General features: G+C 41.8%; 1 protein-coding gene across 2 annotated transcripts in view; it reads left to right on the top strand.

The window, feature by feature from the left end:
• The first annotated feature begins 3,587 nt into the window (after positions 1-3,587).
• The window catches only part of nkd2b (NKD inhibitor of WNT signaling pathway 2b), a 128,162-nt gene continuing 111,273 nt past the window's right edge, over positions 3,588-20,476 (top strand). For both annotated transcript variants that reach the window (XM_060900287.1, XM_060900286.1), the window contains exons 1-3: positions 3,588-3,869; positions 3,952-3,978; positions 4,064-4,149. In XM_060900287.1, coding sequence (XP_060756270.1) covers positions 3,845-3,869; positions 3,952-3,978; positions 4,064-4,149 — 138 coding nt within the window. In that variant the 5' untranslated portion in view covers positions 3,588-3,844. The remainder of the gene's footprint in view (positions 3,870-3,951; positions 3,979-4,063; positions 4,150-20,476) is intronic.

The raw sequence follows: 20,476 nt of genomic DNA, 5'->3' as shown, positions 1-20,476 counted from the left end.
AACCTAACCTGCATGTCTTTGGACTGTGGGGGAAACCGGAGCACCCGGAGGAACCCACACAGACACGGGGAGAACATGCAAACTCCGCACAGAAAGGCCCTCGCCGGCCACGGGGCTCGAACCTGGACCTTCTTGCTGTGAGGCAACAGCACTAACCACTACACCACCGTGCCGCCCAACCAAGTTAGCGTTAAACCAATATGGTACGATGCAAGTTTGAACTAACTAACATCCAAAAAATCACAACAAGCAAAGGCAGCTGATTTCCCTCTGCCTCGTACACGAGTGAGAACGACTTCCAAATGTCTGATTTCAGGACTCTTGACTTTTTAACGGTAAATGTACCTCTTTTTAAAGCAGCACTTACTTCTGAAGCACTGTGAGCTTCACTAGAGGAGCTCTGCTCTTCTGCCATGATCGGAGATCTCAAACACGGAAGAACGGAAAGGAATCGGAAACGTACGCAAGATTAGACCACATCCGCAAATTTAGGCATCTTAAAATGTTTTTATTAATGCCAAATAAAATATCCAGCACAAATTATATATGATACACATAAATTAATAATTTTATACATTTTATTTTAAACACGTTTTTAGTTAGCGGGACTGCAGCTTATCACCTCTCCCGCCTGCTCCCGCATTGTGCACTCCCCCTCCTGCCCGCGCCCGCAATGAGCTTTCAAAATTTGTCCCGCGCCGCACTGCTTTGCGTCGGGTCCCGCGGGACTCCCGCGGGAGTGCAGGGCTCTACTTTAAAATGCTAGTCGTTAAAATGTTACATCTGACATGAGTCTGGCCTGAGATTATGCATTAAAATGTGATCCATTTATTTATTACATATAAAATACAATATAGATGTCAAATTATGGCAGCTATCAATAAGAGAAATGTTGCTTTTGTTGATTAAAAGAAGCTTAAAATAACAAAAAGAAAAGAAAGTTAACAAAAGTAAACACTTATTTCCACCATGTTTGTTTACTAGTGCATAATGTAAGGGCTACAACCGGGTATTTCTTCCTGATAACCGTTTTTTACTAGAGCGGCGGCTACAATTATTGACAGTCCATAATTATCGACACCTTTTCAGTTTTACCAATAAAATCAGTTTTACAAAGGTGAGTTTCAGTTACAACAGTTATTATTGGTTAATTAATCAACCTGAAGACCCACCCCCACGCCCTTTGAGCTTGTCGTCTGATGACAGCTCGTTACCTGAGATGGACTTTTTTTTCACACAGTCAGCAATTTGAGGAAAACCCAGACGTTCTCATCGCAGGTAAGCATGGTGGAAAGATCATGGACATGTTTTTACTGATCAGATTCACCGATATTTCATGAGCTCCTTGTCGAAACCTACTTTGTTTCTTACACTTTCATTTGACAGTCGCTATTTTGTATCTAAACACGCATTTGAGAAGTCACATGAGGTGTCGATAATAGTGATCACTATCACCGGTGTCCACCATTATCGACACCCTGTGGAATTAAGTGACATTTACAACTGTTATGGATTGATCTTTGTGTAACATTGTTGAAGTAGATGAAGTGCTTAAAAAAAAAGTGTGATTTTTTTATTGGATGTTTATAGAGTATTTGGAATCCTATTGCAATAAATAGAATTAGACCAGAATTAAATTCCTAGCGTATAAAAAATTACATGCTTGAAATATTCAGATTTTTCTATTCCATTCAGAAAATATTTTTTGCAGTTTGTTGTAAATATCTACCACATATTACAATATCAGCAGACATTTTATATTTTGGTTCGAGGAATGACATGCGACCTTTGACCTGGATTTTCATGTGGTTACAATATCAATTGCCTGTTGATGTTTATTGGTAAACTACAAAACTAGAAATGAATACAAACAACAACGAATGATTAACAAAACATGATCTACGAAAATACTTAGAAAGCGGGTAGAAAGTGGAACAAAAAGATTTTCTGATGCAGGTTAAACATTATCAGTTCATTCGTTTACAAACATTAGAATTACTTACTTACTTACGTAAACACTGACATCCATATATTTATATAAAATATATTTTGGACTAAATATAAGTCTATGTAAAACAAATATTAAATAAAAACTGTTTTGTTAACTTAATACCACATATCGATTATATTTTTCAATAAATAATCATCTGGGCGTCGATAACTGTGGACAAATGTCAATAATTGTGGAACGGTGTCAATAACTGTGGACAAAGGTGTTGATAATTGTGGAGCGGTGTCAATAAACGTGGACAAAGGCGTCGATAATTGTGGAACTGTGTCTATAACCGTGGACAAAGTGTTGATAATTGTGGACCAAGGTGTCAATAACTGTGGACAATGGTGTCGATAACCATGGATCAAGGCGTTGATAATTGTGGAACGGTGTCGATAATTGTGGACAAAGGCGTCGATAATTGTGGAATGGTGTTGATAACCATGGACCAAGGTGTCGATTAATTGTGGAACGGTGTCAATAACTGTGGACAATGGTGTCAATAACCATGGATCAAGGCATTGATAATTGTGGAACGGTTTCAATAACCATGGACCAAGGTGTCGATAATTGTGGAACGGTGTCGATAACCGTGGACCAAGTGTCGATAATTGTGGAACGGTGTCGATAACCGTGGACAAAGTGTCGATAATTGTGGAATGGTGTCGATAACTGTGGACCAAGGTGTCTAATTGTGGAACGGTGTCAATAACTGTGGACAAAGTGCTGATAATTGTGGAACGGTGTCGATAACCGTGGACAAAGGCATCGATAATTGTGGAACGGCGTCAATAACTGTGGACAAAGTCGTCGATAATTGTGGAACGGTGTTGATAACCGTGGATGAAGGTGTCGATAATTGAGGAACAGTGTCACGTCATCTGATTTGCTAAGTAATCAGGAATCAACTCATTTTTTCCCAGTGGAACTTTGAGTAATTATTCATGCACAATTTACATATTGAAAGTCTTTTCTACTTTTGCAACGGCCAAAAGATCGTTAAGGTGTCGATAATTGTAGCCGCCGCTCTAGTACAGCATGTGAGGGCTACATCCTGATAACCGTTTTTTACTATTATTTTTTTAAATTTGAACTTTTAACACATTTTAAATATTTTAATATATTAAATATATTTTTAAATGATCAGAAACATTCTCCTTTCCTTTTTCAAATTGAAGATAAAAATCAGCTAATGTGCTTTGATCACTATCAGAGCGTCGCAATTAAAAAAAAAAAAAAACCGTTAAAACTTTGCACAAACTTTTTTTTTTTTTTAAATCCGATGGAAAGCGCGTGAGAGACGCCACGACGGGGGTTCTGCGTGCCTTCGCGCGCGCTCTTGCTTCAGCCAATAGGAGGTCGTTGTTGGTTTTGCCAAGTTAGGGGCGGGGTGTTGGGCTGCACGCTCAGAGGGCGCACTCTAAATAACGCCTTACATCTCATACACGTGCACTTCTTTGAGGAGGGAAATAACAGAACATGCTCCCTATGTAGTGCACTTTGTTTTTTAATTAAGGACTATTTAGCATGCAGCCGTTCAGTTTCAGCCTCCACAGGTTGAAGTGGAGATTGTCGGGCATTTGGATTTTGGAGCAGCAGAGGAGAGCTGCAGCAGGGCGAGCGTGTGTGTGTGTTCATATAACTCTGTAGTTATTATTTATATTTCTTAGATGAATTGAAATGTCGTCAAGCTGCAAATATGTCTTTGGATAAACATTGGAGTTGTTAATGAATGGGTTTTTTTTGGTTTGTGGAGCATAATGTGAAACATCCTGAAGTGGAAAGACTCGAGGGTTTCTGCTGCTTCACAGGAGTCAAGTGAAATATTTTATTTTATTTTATTTTATAGAAATGGGTAAACTGCAGTCCAAGCACGGTGAGTTAATGCACATATATGTGCATTTATTTTTTTAAATGCAATGTTAATTCATAAATAACACTTACTCTGTCTCTCACAGCCTGCAAACGGAGAGAAAATCCTGAAGGTGTGACTCTGCTCATGTTCTTTTACAAGTTTATAGATGTTCATGTGAATAATTTAACGATTTAATTCGGATTTTTTTTATTTAGGGGACAGTTTTGTAGTGAGTGGCTTTCTTTCAAAAAGAGGAGCAGGAGAAAGTGAAAGGTCTGAGCTAAAGACAAGGCACATTCAGGTAAAGTGAGCATGTTTCAAATAGAACACAGATAATTCAAGTTTTTTTTTTTTTCTGTTCACACTTGGATATTTCGGTTCATATTGGGAGGAATTTTTGACGTTTTAGCTCATGTTGGGATTTTTTTTTTCTGTTCACATTAGGACATTTCTGTTCACGTTGGGGGAACTTTGCTCAAATTGAGACATTTTAAGCTCATTGGGATTTTTCTGTTCACACCTGAATACTTCAGTTTGTGTTGGTATGTTTCAGCCAAACGATGAAGCATCTCAACTATTATTAAGATTGGTTAACTTATATAGAGCCATTTCTGTTCACATTGGGGGAACTTTGCTCAAATTGAGACATTTTAAGCTCATATTGGGATTTTTCTGTTCACACCTGAATACTTGAGTTTGTGTTGGTTTGTTTCAGCCAAATGATGTAGCATCTCTACTAATATTGGGATATTTCTGTTCACACTGAGACATTTTGGCTCAAAATGGGTTGTTCCTGTTTTTCTGTTCGCATTGGGGTTTTCTTTCTCAAATTGGGACATTAGCTCATACTGGGTTTTTTCTGTTCACACTTGAATACTTCAGTTTGTGTTTCAGCCAAATTATGAAACATCTCTAATATTGTGATAAGTTAACTTATTGAGCTGTTTCTGTTCACATTGGGGGGAATGTGAACATTCCCCCCAATGTGCACAAGGCCATCTGTCTACAGCAGAAAAAAAATAAAATAAAACGCGTCTGGAAAAATCCCAAGGGAGTCTGGAGCCAGATTCGTGACGTTACCTGCCGAACCGCCAGCAGGCTGCGAGAGCTTGCACGGTTTCAGTGCACAGCCTGTGTAGACCAAGTTTAGCAGCTAGCGATTTTGTGTTGAAATATGGACTTGTCACCTGAGTGCAAGGTTACTTCACCTTTGGATGAAGAATATAATGAGATGTCAGAATAATTTTTTACCCTGGCAACAGTCAACTTGTGAGTTGCTGATTTTCTTGGTCTTTTTCTCGGCTCTGCTTGGTCCTCAGCTTCCGGGTGCCTCGCACGAAGCGCTCCCATTTCTCTCTCATTGACCAGTCTTTTGAAAAACGAGGAGTACTAATCCCATCAAGATTGGTGTTGCTACACCCTCCTAAGAAACATCTGTTAACCATTTTAATAATTACGTGATAACGTTGAAGAAATTTGCAGAAAACCACCAGGTCGTTTTCTCATAAACAAAACCAGTGCTGACGTAGGATTCAGAAGGAGGCGTCCCGCATGCAACGTCATGAAAATCAGTGTTTCCTGGGAAATCCAAATGCCAAGTTTTTTCAGAGGTGGACAAATTCGCCTCAAATGGCTTGAATTCAACTGAATTTTTCTGGTATTGCACAAGGTAAAATTGCACAAAATGCAAAATGTGGCAGATATTTGACCAAAGTTTAATATAAAATAGGAGAATTACATTGATCTTGCTCCTAAATTTACCCGTGATATGCACTTTAAGCTCATATTGAGATTTTTCTGTTCGCACCTGAATACTTCAGTTTGTTGGTTTGTTTCAGCCAAATGATGTAGCATCTCTACTAATATTGGGATATTTCTGTTCACACTTACCCATTTTGGCTCAAAATGGGTTGTTCCTGTTTTTCTGTTCGCATTGGGGTTTTCTTTCTCAAATTGGGACATTAGCTCATACTGGGATTTTTCTGTTCACACTTGAATACTTCAGTTTGTGTTTCAGCCAAATTATGAAACATCTTTATTAATATTGGGATAAGTTAACTTATTGAGCTGTTTCTGTTCACATTGGGGGGAATTTTGCTCAAATTGAGACATTTTAGCTCATATTGGGATTTTTCTGTTCACACATGAATACTTCAGTTTGTTTCAGCCAAATGATGAAGCATCTCAACTAATATTAAAATTAGTTAACTTGTATTGAGCTATTTCTGTTCACCTTGGGGGAATTTTGCTTGAATTGAGACATTTTAGTTCATATTGAGATTTCTCTGTTCACGCTTGACTACTTCAATTTGTGTTGGTTTGTTTCAGCCAAATGTTGAAGCATCTCTACTCATATTGGCATATTTTTGTTCACATTGAGACATTTTAGCTCAAAATGGGATGCTCCTGTTTTTCTGTTCGAATTGGTGTTTTCTTTCTCAAATTGGGACATTTTAGTTCATATTGGGATTTTTCTGTTCACACTTGAATACTTCAGTTTGTGTTGGTATGTTTCGGCCAAATGATGAAGCATGTCTACTAATATTGGGATAAGTGAACTTGTACTGGGATAGTTCTGTTCACATTGGGGGAATTTTACTCGAATTGAGACATTTTAGCTCCTATTGGTATTTTTCTGTTCATATTGGGGTACTTCTGTTTGTGTTTTGTTTCAGCCATATCGGGATAACTTGGCTTATATTGGGATATTTCTCTTCACACTGAGATTTGAACTCAAATTGGGATGTTTCTGTTCACACTGGGGTTTTCTTTTTCAAATCGGGACATATTAGTGCATATTGAGATTTTTCTGTTCACACTGGAATACTTTAGTTTGTGTTGGAATGTTTCACTCAAGTACTAAACCAACTCGACTAATGAGTATGATTCACATTGTATTGGGCTATTTCTGTTCTCATTAAAAAATTTCTGCTTATGTTGAGATCAGTTCCTATAGGAATATTTTCTCTTACACTGATTTCTTTACATATTGGGGATCTGTTCACTTGTATTGGGCTATTTCTATTCACACTTACTATTGAAATCTTTCATATTGGGTTTTTTTTTTTTTGCACAAATTGAGACATTTTATCTCATTTCAGTTTGCGCTAGATTGTTTTTGTTAATCCTCAGAAATTTGTTTTATTTTGGGAATTCTGTTCATACTGAGCTACTTCAGTTTGTATTGGCATGTTATAACCAAGTGTTGATTAATTTTCTCTTCTAATATTGGGATCATTTTGGCTTGTATTGGGATCGTTTTGCTTGTACTGAGATTTCTTTTGGGATATTTTATATCCATATTGTGGTATTTCTGCTCAAACTGGGATATTTATGTGATCAACTTTGACCTGATGTTTAAGTATTTCTGCAAATAATGGGATATTTCTGTTTATCTTAGAATATTTTAATCACATTTGAGTTCATATTTGATATCTGCTTTGCTGTTTAATCATCTGTATGTAGAGGATAAAAGAAAAAAATAATCAATGTTGAGTGGTGTGATACAACAAAGGGGACCATTACCACTCAGAATTTGGTTATTTTCTTATAACGGCATGCTCTCAAGTTTATCGTTCCTCTCATGCCACAGCGATTTGCCAGCAGTGAAAATTTTTAAACAGAGCTGGGGGTGCTTCAGGCGCTACTGAAACATGACTTTTATTTCGAATTGGAGCTAAACTCAGCCGAAAGGAAACTTTCAAAAGACAGGAGACAGGTGTAATGGTCTGTATTCACATTTACACATCAGATCACCAGAGGCGCCATCACATTGACACAATCTGAGCATGCATGTGTTCACAGAGCAGTGCGAAGGCATGTCAAGCTGCCGGTCTAGTCAAGGTTTTGTTCTTTTCACACTCGGCAGCAGAAGCACGTTTCTTTCCACACCATCTTTAACTCTATTGGGCTTGACAGCCTGGAACTTGGCATGTGTGTGGCAGCCACAGGCACGATTGTGTCACCGCTTGTCCCCTCTGCTTAGTTCAGGATTGTAGAGTTTGACAGCATTGCATCACTCCTCTGAGTGTTATTTTAAAGGGCATGAGGGAGGTTCAGAGGTGGGCAGTTACAGATGAAATCACACTCGTTATGCACAACCGCAGCACATGAGTGAGCTGTTAACTCGACATCAAGACTGACTTCTTAGGAAAATTCTCAGTGGGCGTGTCTTACGTTTGATTTACAGTCTCTGACTGTGTGTGTGTGGAACAGAGAGCTTCATTCACAGGGTGTTGAAGTTTCTCAGGCTACGTCCACATTATGTTTTAGTCTTAAAATGAAAATCGTCTCCGTCCAGACAAGCATTTTAGCTCTGTATCAAAAATCTCCGCCCATACTAACATGCCTGAAAACATATCACATGACCATTCATGTACACTAGGTATGCGCGTGCTGGTATAAACATGAATCTTTTACTGCGTGCTGGTAAACCCCCCAATTGAGATGCAAGAAAGAAAGCGCAACTTTATTCATCACACACTTGTGAAATTTCCTGTCTGCATTTAACTCCTCTGAAGCAGTGAGCACACACATACCTACCTGGGGAGCAAGTTGGGAGTTCGGTGCCTCGCTCAAGGGAACCTTGCATGTTCTCCATAGACACAGGGAGAACATGCAAACTCCACGCAGAAAGGCCCTTGCCGGCCGCTTGGTTTGAACCCAGAACCTTCTTGCTGTGAGGCGACCGTGCTAACCACTACACCACCAATGCATATCCTGAATGTGCTGTATAAATGAGCCAAGGAATGCGCGTAAAATCAGAATAATCTGGGGGCGTCGTGGCTCAGGTGGATAAGGCGCCATACCATAAATCCGGGGACCCGAGGTCATTTCCCGATCCCTCCCCATCTCTCTCTCTCCCACTCATTTCCTGTCTCTACACTGTCTTATCCAATAAAGGTGAAAAAAGCCCAAAAAAAATCTTTAAACAGGGATGGGAATTTTCCGCGGAATTCCGCGGATTTTATCAACCCAGGGGTCATTTTTGTGAATCGTCTAAATCCGAGGAGAAAATATTTAGGGGGGGTTAGGTATGTGTTGACCCGGTCAACCATCGGGAACAAGGCTCTGTTTACATCGGCAGTTCAGAACGTACACTGTATTTGATTGGCCGTTGAGAGAGAAATATCGCGATTTGACCAATGGTAAACGAGCATAGATAGGAAAGGCCAAAATGTCACATGTAAGCTTCGTTCTGATTGGTTCTTCGCATTTCGCTTTCTTACTCATTCAACATGGCGCTCCACGAGGCCGGAGATTGAGGATGTAACAGCGAATAAGAGCTTCAAAATGGTGAAAATTATCACAAAAGAAAACGAATCGCTTATTCAGGTGATAGATAAAGACGTGAAGAATAAATTCCGTTGGGACTGGTTAGAGAGAACTGTAACTTTGAAGATAAAAATCGGCAAAACCACTGAAGACGTAGTTGAGAAATTGTCCGATTTCATTGGAAAATGTGACGCTCCCGGCAAAGCCCAATGTATCTACTGCAATGACATTATTAATTATGGCTCTCACGGGTGCATTGCTTTGATTGAACATGCTTCAAAAGGGAAGAAAGGGAGCTGAGGGAACTGTTCAACAGGGAAATTGTGTTTCTGTTGAGACAAGTTCACTGCAAAAGAGGTAACTGCATTCTTTAATAAAGTAACTGAAACATTTACAGGATTATGTCAAATATTCTGTCTTTGTGTTTAATTTATATTCATCATTCCTTTCATTCTAGCATGAAGTTAAAAATTCTTTTTAGCTGAGCATTATTGAGACTATTTTTGTTTATTAGTGTCCAAAACTCAAGCTTCTTTGGACTGAAAGTATTATTCAACTGAGCAATCTGAGACCATTTCTAGTGGTCTAAAATGTATAAAACTCATTAGCTTCCGGGGGCCTTCGGCCCCCTGGACCCCCGATTAAATTTTCAGCTGAAAATACAATTTCTCATTCTCATCCCTGTTTAAAAAAAAAAGAATAATCTGGGGAATCATGTCTGATTATGGGGAAGCCATGGCCTAATGGTTAGAGAAGCAGCTTCAGGACCAAAAGGTTACTGGTTCGATTCCCTGGACCAGCAGGAATGGCTTGAGCAAGGCACCTAACCCCCAGGCTGCTCTGGGGACATTGTATGTTGCTTTTGGATAAGAGAGTCTGTCTGCTAAATGCCTGTAATGTAATGAAGAATCGGGGAGGGATACGTTCTGAAAGAGAACGTGGGTGTCTGTATCATTCCCAAACGTCTCCACTAAAATGCTACCCTGGAGTTTTCAGCAGTTGCTACAGCCACCCTTGTATATGTATATACTGTTCACCCTTAGAACATATTTACAAGAAAAAAAGTCTAAAGACAAGGTTTTGTTCATATCAGTCTTCTCCTTCATGATTATGTTGAAACAATCATGACATATCATACATTTTTGAAAAGAGGGCATGACACAGAATACAAAAATCACTTATGTTTCAACCTTCACCAACTCGCAGGTCGTGTCTGAAAGGTGAGTAATACCTGTGTGAAAACCAATCTTCACATTTTACGTGAAGAATTCATGTCAAATGGTGTACAATAAATGATTACTGCAACTTTACAAAGATGCTTTATATAACGTTCAATTATTATCTTTTCAAAATTCATACATTTTATCATAAATATTTACCTGGGATACCTGTAAAGGGTAAAATACGGTACGTATGTAGCATACATGTCAACCTATACGGATTGTCCGGAAATTATACGGATTTTAGCTCATTTCAAGGGCGTACGGGCATCATCAGCTGATCGTCGCAAAAACATACAAAAGCTCGATTTACAGACAAAGAACAGCGTGTATGCAGGGGCAGATAACCCAGACTATGTGAAACCGGATGTTTATTCCTCAAGCCTCGTACAGACTGCGAGACTTCGCTCGTTCCGGTCATGCGCACGATCTGCATTTAAACGCGCCAAACGGTCATTGTTCGAACGATTTTCTCGTTGTGCAGAGCGACATTGTTTACACCTGAGAGATTTTGAATAGCATCTGCTGAGTGAAAGAATGGGAACACCGAGAAAGAAAATGAGATACAGTGGGCGGTATCTTCCTGAATGGAAGGAGACATTTAATGGTGTCATTGTTCAGGCGAAAAATGAGGAGTACACGCACTGCACAGTTTGTGTGCGAGATATAAAAGTTGCGGCGTCTGGAGTTTACGACGTGAGGGAACACATGAGGTCCAAACTACATCAGCGAAATTTGCACCAGAAACGGAATCAGCCGCAAATGACGATGTTTGCAAAGCCTAAGGCCGATGATCAACCAACAAGTGTAATAAGAGCAGAAGTTACGAACTGTAATTTTATTGCTCAGCACAATTTGCCGCTAGCCGTTGCGGACCACCTGACAGAACTGTTGCCGCGAATTTGCACGGACAGTACGATTGCGAAATCTATCAGCTGTAGGCGCACCAAAACAACGCAAATAATCAAAGAGCTTAGCCCCCGAAGCTACACTACCAATCATCCAGCACTGCCGGACATCGCCGTTTTCCTTGATGATCGACTAATCCAATGACAAAAAGACGGACAAGCGACTGGCCGTTTAGGTGTGGATCTTCGACATAAACAGAGGGGCGAAGTCAAGAATCATAGACATGTCCGTGTGCAATATCGGCACGGGCGAGGCGATTTTCGACATGCTGGACGAAGATCTCGGTAGAGCCCTGCACTCCCGCGGGACCCGACGCAAAGCAGTGCGGCACGGGACAAATTTTGAATTCATTGCGGGCGGGAGGGGGAGTGCACAATGCGGGAGAGGTGATAAGCTGCAGTCCTGCTAACTAAAAACGTGTTTAAAATTAAAATTTATAAATTATTAATTTGTCTATCATATATAATTTGTGCTGGATATTTTATTTGGCATTAATAAAAACATTTTAAGATGCCTAAATTTGCGGATGTGGTCTAATCTCGCGTACGTTTCCGATTCCTTTCCGCTCTTCCATGTTTGAGATCTCCGATCATGGCAGAAGAGCAGAGCTCCTCTAGTGAAGCTCACAGTGCTTCAGAAGTAAGTGCTGCTTTAAAAAGAGGTGCATTTACCGTTAAAAAGTCAAGAGTCCTGAAATCAGACATTTGGAAGTCGTTCTCACTCGTGTACGACGCAGAGGGAAATCAGCTGCCCTTTGCTTGTGATAAGTGCCAAAAGGTTCTAACATACAACGGCCATAAACCAGGTACATCAGGCCTGAATCGCCATGGATGTACCGTCTTAAAAGGACAACAGTTGTTGGAGTTCAGAGGGAACAACGCAAAAGTGACAGATGCGTTGAAGGCAAAGACCGTGGAGAAATGCGTTGATTTTGTTGCTGCGGACCTCCGCCCGTATGACAGCATCGCTGGTCGGGGATTAGTTCAGTTAGCCCAACACTTAGTTGACAGGGCAGCCACAATAGGCAAATTCGATGTGCGAGATATTCTGCCCCATCCAACAACTGTGTCACGTCATGTACGGTAGATGATGGGGCACTCAAATTTAGAAGAGCTGTTGTTGATGACATGAACAATGACAAGAACTTTCGTGAGAAATAACGCGAACGTCTGCATCATGCGGGATTTGCGGGCGGGAGCGGGACAAAATATGGCGGGCGGGAGCGGGACAATCATAATTCTTTGTGGGAGCGGGACTGCACAATGCGGGCGGGAGCGGGACTGAAAATTCTGTCCCGCGCAGACCTCTAGTTCTCGGGCAAGTTATATTTACTTATTTAAGTTTGGTGCGATTCGAAGGCTATAAGGATTTTATGTTGATTTTTTTTATGGATTTCTTCCTCTGATACTACAGGTGGACACCCAAAGGGGTTGACATGTATGATGTAGAGGCAAATTCAGAGTCGTCATTATGGTGCATACACGCCGGCGTCATATCTCGTCATTATGGGATATACATGGGGTTGTCATTCAGGGGTAAAGAGTTAAAACGGGTCTTGCGGCATTTCCAAAAGTCTCAGTTTTTGGGGCTTGAAAACTCCAGGGTAATGTGGACGCCAGGCGTAAACGTAGCAAAACTGACGCGTTTTAAAACTAAAATGTATTAATGTGAGGATAGGATCAGTGGTAAATTAATCTCGTTTGTTTGTTTGTCAAAGCTGTATATAAAATACAAGGAACAAATTCTACCCAACAATTAATAGAGAGGAGAAATTCAGTGCTGCTAATAATAATAATAATAAGCCTTACAATCCCAGAATGGCTCTGCTGCTTGTTTGCTGCTTGCAAACATTAAAAAAGAGACAAGTTGAAATCTATCAAGTTAAGTGTTTTGTGTGAGGTCATCTCTATTGGTGCAGTATAACGTTAAAGATTAAAGATGCTTAAAGATTAACGAGCATACGCTGTGGCCTTCATAACCCCCAGATCTCAACTCGGAGATTTTGGAGCGATGTATTTGATTCTCCACCACTGACTAAAACATCAGCTGAGGAAAATCTTTTCGAAAACCATCGTTCTTTGTTCCAGTACTCTTACACAAACTTGTAGACTCGATGCCAAGCTGCATTAAAGCTGTTCTGATGGCTCATGGTAGTCCGACACCTTACTAAATCACTTTGTCTTTTGTTTTTTTCTTCTGTTAAACTGTCACCTGTACGTAACTAGATAACACATTTCTTCACCACTGTAGCAATATTCATGACCACTCAAACACAAAAGCAGCCAGAATCAAATGTTTATTTCATGCCATGTGCTCTCTGGTTTATTGTGAAGGAGGAATGAAGGGGGGATAACATTCCTCTGTCATCTGGCTGCGACTTCAAAGCCGCACGTCACTGAAGGGCTCCAACAGCCGCCGTGAGTTCCTGCTCCAGAAATCTATGGGGGTGCGGGGGTGGTGGGAGAGAGAAAAGAGAGAAAAACGAGACAGATAGAGAGAGGTGGGCAGAAAGATCGAGTAGGACAGGTGAGGGAGAGGGACAGAAAGATTGAGAGAGGGGCAGAATGAAAAATGAGATGAGACGGAGAGAGGGACGGAGTGAAAGACAAGGAGAAAAGGGACAGAGAGAGAGTGATTTATATAAAAGTTATTCCATGAAATCAAGTCGTACATGAGCTGATAGCCGAAGAGGTGCGTAGCGCTGAGTTGGCTATAAGCCATGTACGACGAGATTGAGTGGAATAACTGTTTTATTCTATCCACATTCACTGGATTTTGAGAAACGGGGCTCTTTTTATTTTTTTGCGAATTAAATAAATGAAAACTTTATACAAAACATCCGACAAAATCATTTCTGCTTAGAATGTAAACACACCGGCAAAACGACAGGAGCAATTTGTGAAAAATGCTAGAATTCTTGAAAAGTGAAATAGATGTGTTCTTACCATCAGATACTTTTATTCCATATTTTGTTGCCCTCTTTTTGGGGGTTTTGTTTTCAAGTCGAGTTTTTATTTCGTCCTCGGTTGGTTCAGCAACACGCTCTGCCATTTTGTTTTTCTCTACTCGCAGTATATGAGCTGATAGCCTATTAGTAGAGTAGCCAATCAGAGCGTGCAGTTGCTCACATCCAGTGAATGTACATCCATCCATCTTCTACCGCTTATCCGGGTCGCGGGGGTAGCAGCCTAAGCAGAGCAGCCCAGACTTCCCTCTCCCCGGCCACCTCCACCAGCTCTTCCGGGGGAATACCGAGACGTTCCCAGGCCAGCCGAGAGATATAATCTCTCCAGCGTGTCCTGGGTCTGCCCCGGGGTCTCCTCCCGGTGAAGCATGCCCAGAGAACCTCCCTTGGGAGGCGTCCAGGGGGCATCCTAGCAAGGTGCCCGAACCACCTCAACTGATTCCTTTCGATGTGGAGGAGCAGCGGTTCTACTCCGAGTCTCTCCCGAATGACCAAGCTTCTCACCCTGTCTCTAACGGAGAGCCCAGCCACCCTGCGGAGAAAACTCATTTCTACCGATTGTATCCGCGATCTCATTCTTTCGGTCGCTACCCATAGCTCGTGACCATAGATGGACCAGTAAATTGAGAGCTTTGCCTTTTGGCTCAGCTCTCTCTTTACCACAACAGACCGGTTTAGCGTCCGCATCACTGCTGACGCTGCCCCGCTCCGTCTGTCCAACTCCCGCTACCCCTTACCCTCACTCGTGAACAAAACCCCGAGATACTTAAATGCCTCCATTTTAGGTAGCAACTCCCCCCTAACCTGGAGTAGGCACTCCACCCGTTTCCACATCCAGTGAAATGTGGAGAGAAAAATGTATATTAAAAAAAGGAGAGAGAAACCGACAGATGGAGAGATTGGAAGAGAAAGCGACAGGTGTGTAACCTAATAATCTGAATGATCTTTTATTCCAAATGAAGGCTTTTATGATGCTTTTTGTCCTAAATCAGAGAAACGTAAACCGAATGCGAATAGTCCAGATGAAAATTCTACCTCTAAGTTCATCTTAAGGTGGTTATTTCATATCTATGAATCCTTCAGAGACTCCAGTGAGACTAAGGCTACATCCACACGACAACGGCAACGAGATGTTATTAAAAAAAATATCGCGTCCACATGGGCAACGATCAGTAAAATATCAGGTACATATGGCAACGCAACGCTTGCTGAAAACGATGCAATACACATGCCACACCTCTAGGGGCGCTGTAAGACGGTCCCTTCGGAGACACCAGAACAATAGAAGAAGTAAGGACGCATGCGTATAAACTATTATGCGCGAGACTTCATATTAGCCACAAAGTCAGAAAAATCTGTTCGTAAAATTACATTATAATGACCAAATACAATGAAAAGTATTTTTCCAGTCTCACCTGTGAAAGGTAATCCCATGTGATCTCGTTTGGACAGCAAACCTGTTGGTACAGTTAAACGCAGCACATGAATGAGGCATCTTTATTCTCCGCTTTGACCCATCCAATATGGCGGCGAGGATGACGTATGATTCTACGTGGAAGGCGGCGTCTTTAATGGTCCGGAATAAATTGAATGCTACACGTTGATGGATTAATTTGTTCTTCTACGCCCTTTTTGAGGAATGTATTGTAGGACTTAAACCAACATCTGAAGAGGTGAGATCGCTCCTTTTTTTTTCCCCTATTTTTGCTGGCGGGATTGACTCTGCCCTAACTCTCTCTCTCTCTCTCTCTCACTTTGCACCATGATACAATAAATATTCACAGTGAAAATATTTTGTAAGCGCGTTTCATGAACCAAGTTATAGGATTTGTTGACAACTCGCATCGAGTTCGTTACACTTCTACCTGGCGTGAAGCACATGTGGTTGTGACGTCATTGTAAACAAATCCGTTCTACTCATCCAGACGACTTCGCAATGGCGCCGTTGCCAGGTCTTTCCACTCTGGAACCCGTTCTCAAAAGATTTCGTTTTGGGGCACCCAAAATGCCGGTGGCGTGTGAACGCCAGGCCGAAACGATAAACAATTTTATCGGATTCACCTGAATCCGTTGCCGTGTGGACAGGGCCTAAGGGTAGTATCTCACTGGGCTGCGACAGCCTGCGACTAGTTGGAGACACAACAATTGTGATAAAATATGCGAATTGGCGACAATTTTCGCTTGGAATCACACTGAATTGATAGTCGCTTATTTTATCGCAATTGTTGCGTCTCCAACTAGTCGCAGGCTGTCGCAGCCCAGTGAGATACACTCGCACTTCCTGTCTCACGGAAACTGACTTGAGAAGGGTTCGTGACGGCTTTGCGACACCAGCGACGCGTTTGCGGCTATTTCGAGAGAGATCTCGTCGCACAAATGTTTTGAACATGTTCAAAATTTCAGCGACGAAAGAGCGACACTTTGCAAGGAAATTGAGAAGCCCCGCGAATGTTTCAAGACACTTTCGAAACTCTCTCGCGAATGACGTTCGCAAGCTGTCACAGCCCAGTGAGATACTAGCTTGATAGATGTGTAGTTATGAATATGAGGACTAAGTCTTAACATGCCAGCAGTTCCTCTGAACTGAGCTCTTGTTATCTATAGTTAGCTCCTCCGACAGGACTAACAAGCTTCTCGTCATTACGATAACGCTGATACTAAGCACTGTCGAAAACGTGCATAAATTTGTACACATACGAGATAAAGCGGCGTTTCCATCGAGAAGACAGACTGTCATATAACCTGAAGATGAAGACAGTGCTCACGGCCAGTATTTATACCGAGCCAGTTTGTTCACTCATAAATAATAGTCCAGTAATTAGCTCTCCTTAAAGAGGTGCTCACTGAGATTTGTGGTTGTTTTTACAGAAGGCCTTCCTCCTCTTACACCAATCAGCGGGAGGTGAAACACAAGGCCGCATGCGGACGGGAATTTACAGGCAGGGCTACTGCTGAGTGATCAAAGATGCCACTGGAAAAACACGCTTTGTTTTTCTCTTTTTAAGAGAGCGAGAGAGATTCAGCGAACGCCTTGGCTTCATTTCAGAGCGAAGGAAGGATTTTGATAGATCATCACAGGTGTTTGCATCTGGCTTATATAAACACCTGGCGTGAGGTAACAGCAGAGAGCGCGAGAACCAGTTACGCTAGTGTTCTGTGTAAGGCCTCAGTGACAGCTTCACACACACCCACCCTTTCACTACAAAGCCTCTTCTATCCTGTACAGCTGGACCAGTCAGACTTCTTGTAGCGCCTGTATTACATTTACGGTTTTTAAAAGATCAAACTTTGATTATGAACGTTGCAGTTTATTACATATAACTGTTTATTCAGTGCATCACTACTGCACAGCTGGCAGTTTGGAAGCAAAGTTATATACCGTGTATTGTAGAAATGCCTTCAGGAATCGTATGGTATTTTTGTTATATTTCCCAGTCATAGAGTGCGTTCTTAATAATAATAATAATAATAATAATAATAATAATATCACCGTGTATGATCAGCTTTTTTGTGGCATACCTCCTTCCTTCTCTTGCATCCGATGAGAAAACATGACTGATGCTTCTCTTGGCTAAGCGAGCACGTACATCTTTTGACTCTGCTAAAACTACGTCCATATTTAGGAGTCTGGTGAGTTTAGGAATTTTTTTTTTTTTTTTTTTTAAATACCCTCCCTCTTTTTTTTTTTCTTCCCTTTTTTTTTCTGGATGTGGCTTTAGAAGAAGGCGAGCTGCGAGCCTTCATGTCTGAATGAAAAGCATGTGGCTGGAGTCCAGAACAGCGGGGCCTTTCAGTGCGGCCTCTTTGCTCACAGCCAGTTCTGGTTTGGACAGCAGAAGTACCCAAGGGGAGAAGAAGTGTGGAGGGTGGGCTTGTTTTTCTGAGGCCTTTGAAGGGCGTGTGTGTAGGAGCTCCATTTAAAGAGCAATGGGATTCTGTGGAAGGATTATGCTGCATGTTTGATGTTGGGCAACACTTGATGCCACACTTGGATCTTTCCATCTTTTTTCTATGATGGTTTTTTTTTTTGGGGGGGGTTTACATTACGCCGGAAAGATTTAAATATCCCCCGTGTGTCCGCACCTTATTTAAAATAGTTTGCACAATACTGAATCGTATTGCACCAAAACAGCTCCAAGTCATACCATATTGAATTGTTGGTTGGTTTTAAATGTGCTAAATACACTGAAGGATGAATGCGTATTGAGTTGTGTGGCATGCTTTTGAGCAAGAAGAAGAAGCAGCAGCCTTTGTCACATGTACACCAAGCACAGTGAAATTCCTCCTCTGCATTTAACCCATCTGAATCAGTGAACACGTACCTACCCAGAGCAGTCGGCATCTATGCTACAGCACCCAGGGGGCAGTTGGAGGTTAGGTGCCCTTGCTTAAAGCAGGTACGCAGGACCTTTATTTTTAAATAAATTTCTGAGTGGATAGTATCTCCATCCTTGACTTTTGTATGCTGCATAAATGGGAATAAAAAATATTTTTGAGAGTTAAAATCAAGCGCCAAGTTGGCATTCGAGCTGCCCTGCTGAGCCAGCCAGCCCTGAGTGTGTGATGTCACAGCGGTAACCGGTTTTAAATCCAAGGCCTTTGACAGCTATAGACCAAAGTCATATAAATAAAGATTTATGTTGAAAGTGAGAAATCCCGTTACCGACTTGCTCAACTAAGACTGATTTGACTTCATTGATTGTGGGTTGACTCTCATTAAAACAGGATGGGTGTTATAACTTATGCAACATCCATGTACATGCATGCATGCATCCAGTTTGATCCTGAGCTCAGGGTACTGTCTATGTGGAGTTTCATACGTTCTTCCCAAGTCCACATGGGTTTCTTCTGGGTTCTCTGGTTTCCTCCAACCTTCCAAACATGCCAGTAGGTGGACTGGCTACTTTAAATTTTCCTGAGTTGTGAATCAGTATGCATGATGCACTGCAGTGGACCGGTGTCCCATCCAGTCGCACTCAATGTTCTCGGATCCACCGAGACCCTGAGGATGAATGACTAAATGAATTGCATTGCCTTAAGTAGTAGTTACACCGATTTAAAGTAGCAATTATGACGTCTTCTGCCTCCACCTCGTATCTTTTAAAGTGATGCAGGTCAATGTCCTGGTTCAGGAATCATTTAATCCATTCCCCTTTCTGAATTATTTGAGCTGATACACATCCCAATAGCTGGTATGCATCATCTGGTTTCAGTACATTTTATTTCCTAATGCGGGGTGTCCTAACCATGTTAGTCTGTTTACAAACCGCTTGCTCAGCAGCCAGTTCGGAAAAGTCACGTGAGGTCATGTGCAGGTCAGAGGTCTCGACTGTGGAGCCACAGCAAACATGGCGGATCACCTAGTAGAGCCCTGCACTCCCGCGGGACTCGCAGGACCCGCCGCAAAGCAGTGCGGCACGGGACAAATTTTGAAAGCTCATTGCGGGCGGGACCGGAAGTGCACATATGTGGCGCGGTCGGGAGCGGTGATAAGCTGCAGTCCCGCTAACTAAAAACGTGTTTGAAATAAAATTTATAAATTATTAATTTATGTCTATCATATATAATTTGTGCTGGATATTTTATTTGGCATTAATAAAAACATTTTAAGATGCCTAAATTTGCAGAGAGAGTCAGATTGCCAGATTGAGTGAGGAATGACATCTTAAATTTACGATCACCCTAACGGGAAATCCTTTGATCACTCTAATGACTCGCTGTTCACACCCAGCTAGCAAGAGAACCATGAGTGAAGTGATTTACTGCTTGAGTTATGCCGCTTTTCCACTACAAACGCGGCTGAGTCGGGCTGAGCTGTGCCGTGCTGAGTCAGGCTGAGCGGGGCTGTTGGAGTTGCATTTCGACTACAACCGTGCTGAACCGTGCTGGCTGGAAGTGGGTGGAAACATTGGGTGGAGTTAGCGAAAGTGGGTGGACGTCAGGTGATGTCATTAAGCAGCGCAAACAGTGACATCAGTGAGCTTTTAAGCGGTAGTCTCACGACCCGAATAGTAAACAATAAACATGGAGGACATGGAGTCGTTAGTGTTGCTGGTCTTGGTGCTGTGGCTTGTTGTCACCGACAACGCGGACAGATACTGGCAAGAGCGTATAGATGAGGCGAGGCTTCAGAAATTCTCGTAATTCGTAATTCTTCTCCTTCCGGGTTTGCGGTGTTTAAAGATCCCAGCGCGCTCACGGGGCGTGTGTGGGCATGTGAGGACACTCCTCCTCACCAATCAGTGCACAGGGGAGTGTCT

The sequence above is a fragment of the Neoarius graeffei genome, chromosome 19 (genome assembly GCF_027579695.1).
Source record: "Neoarius graeffei isolate fNeoGra1 chromosome 19, fNeoGra1.pri, whole genome shotgun sequence".
NCBI classification, from domain to species: Eukaryota; Metazoa; Chordata; class Actinopteri; order Siluriformes; family Ariidae; genus Neoarius; species Neoarius graeffei.
This window is presented reverse-complemented; position numbering and strand designations above follow the sequence as displayed.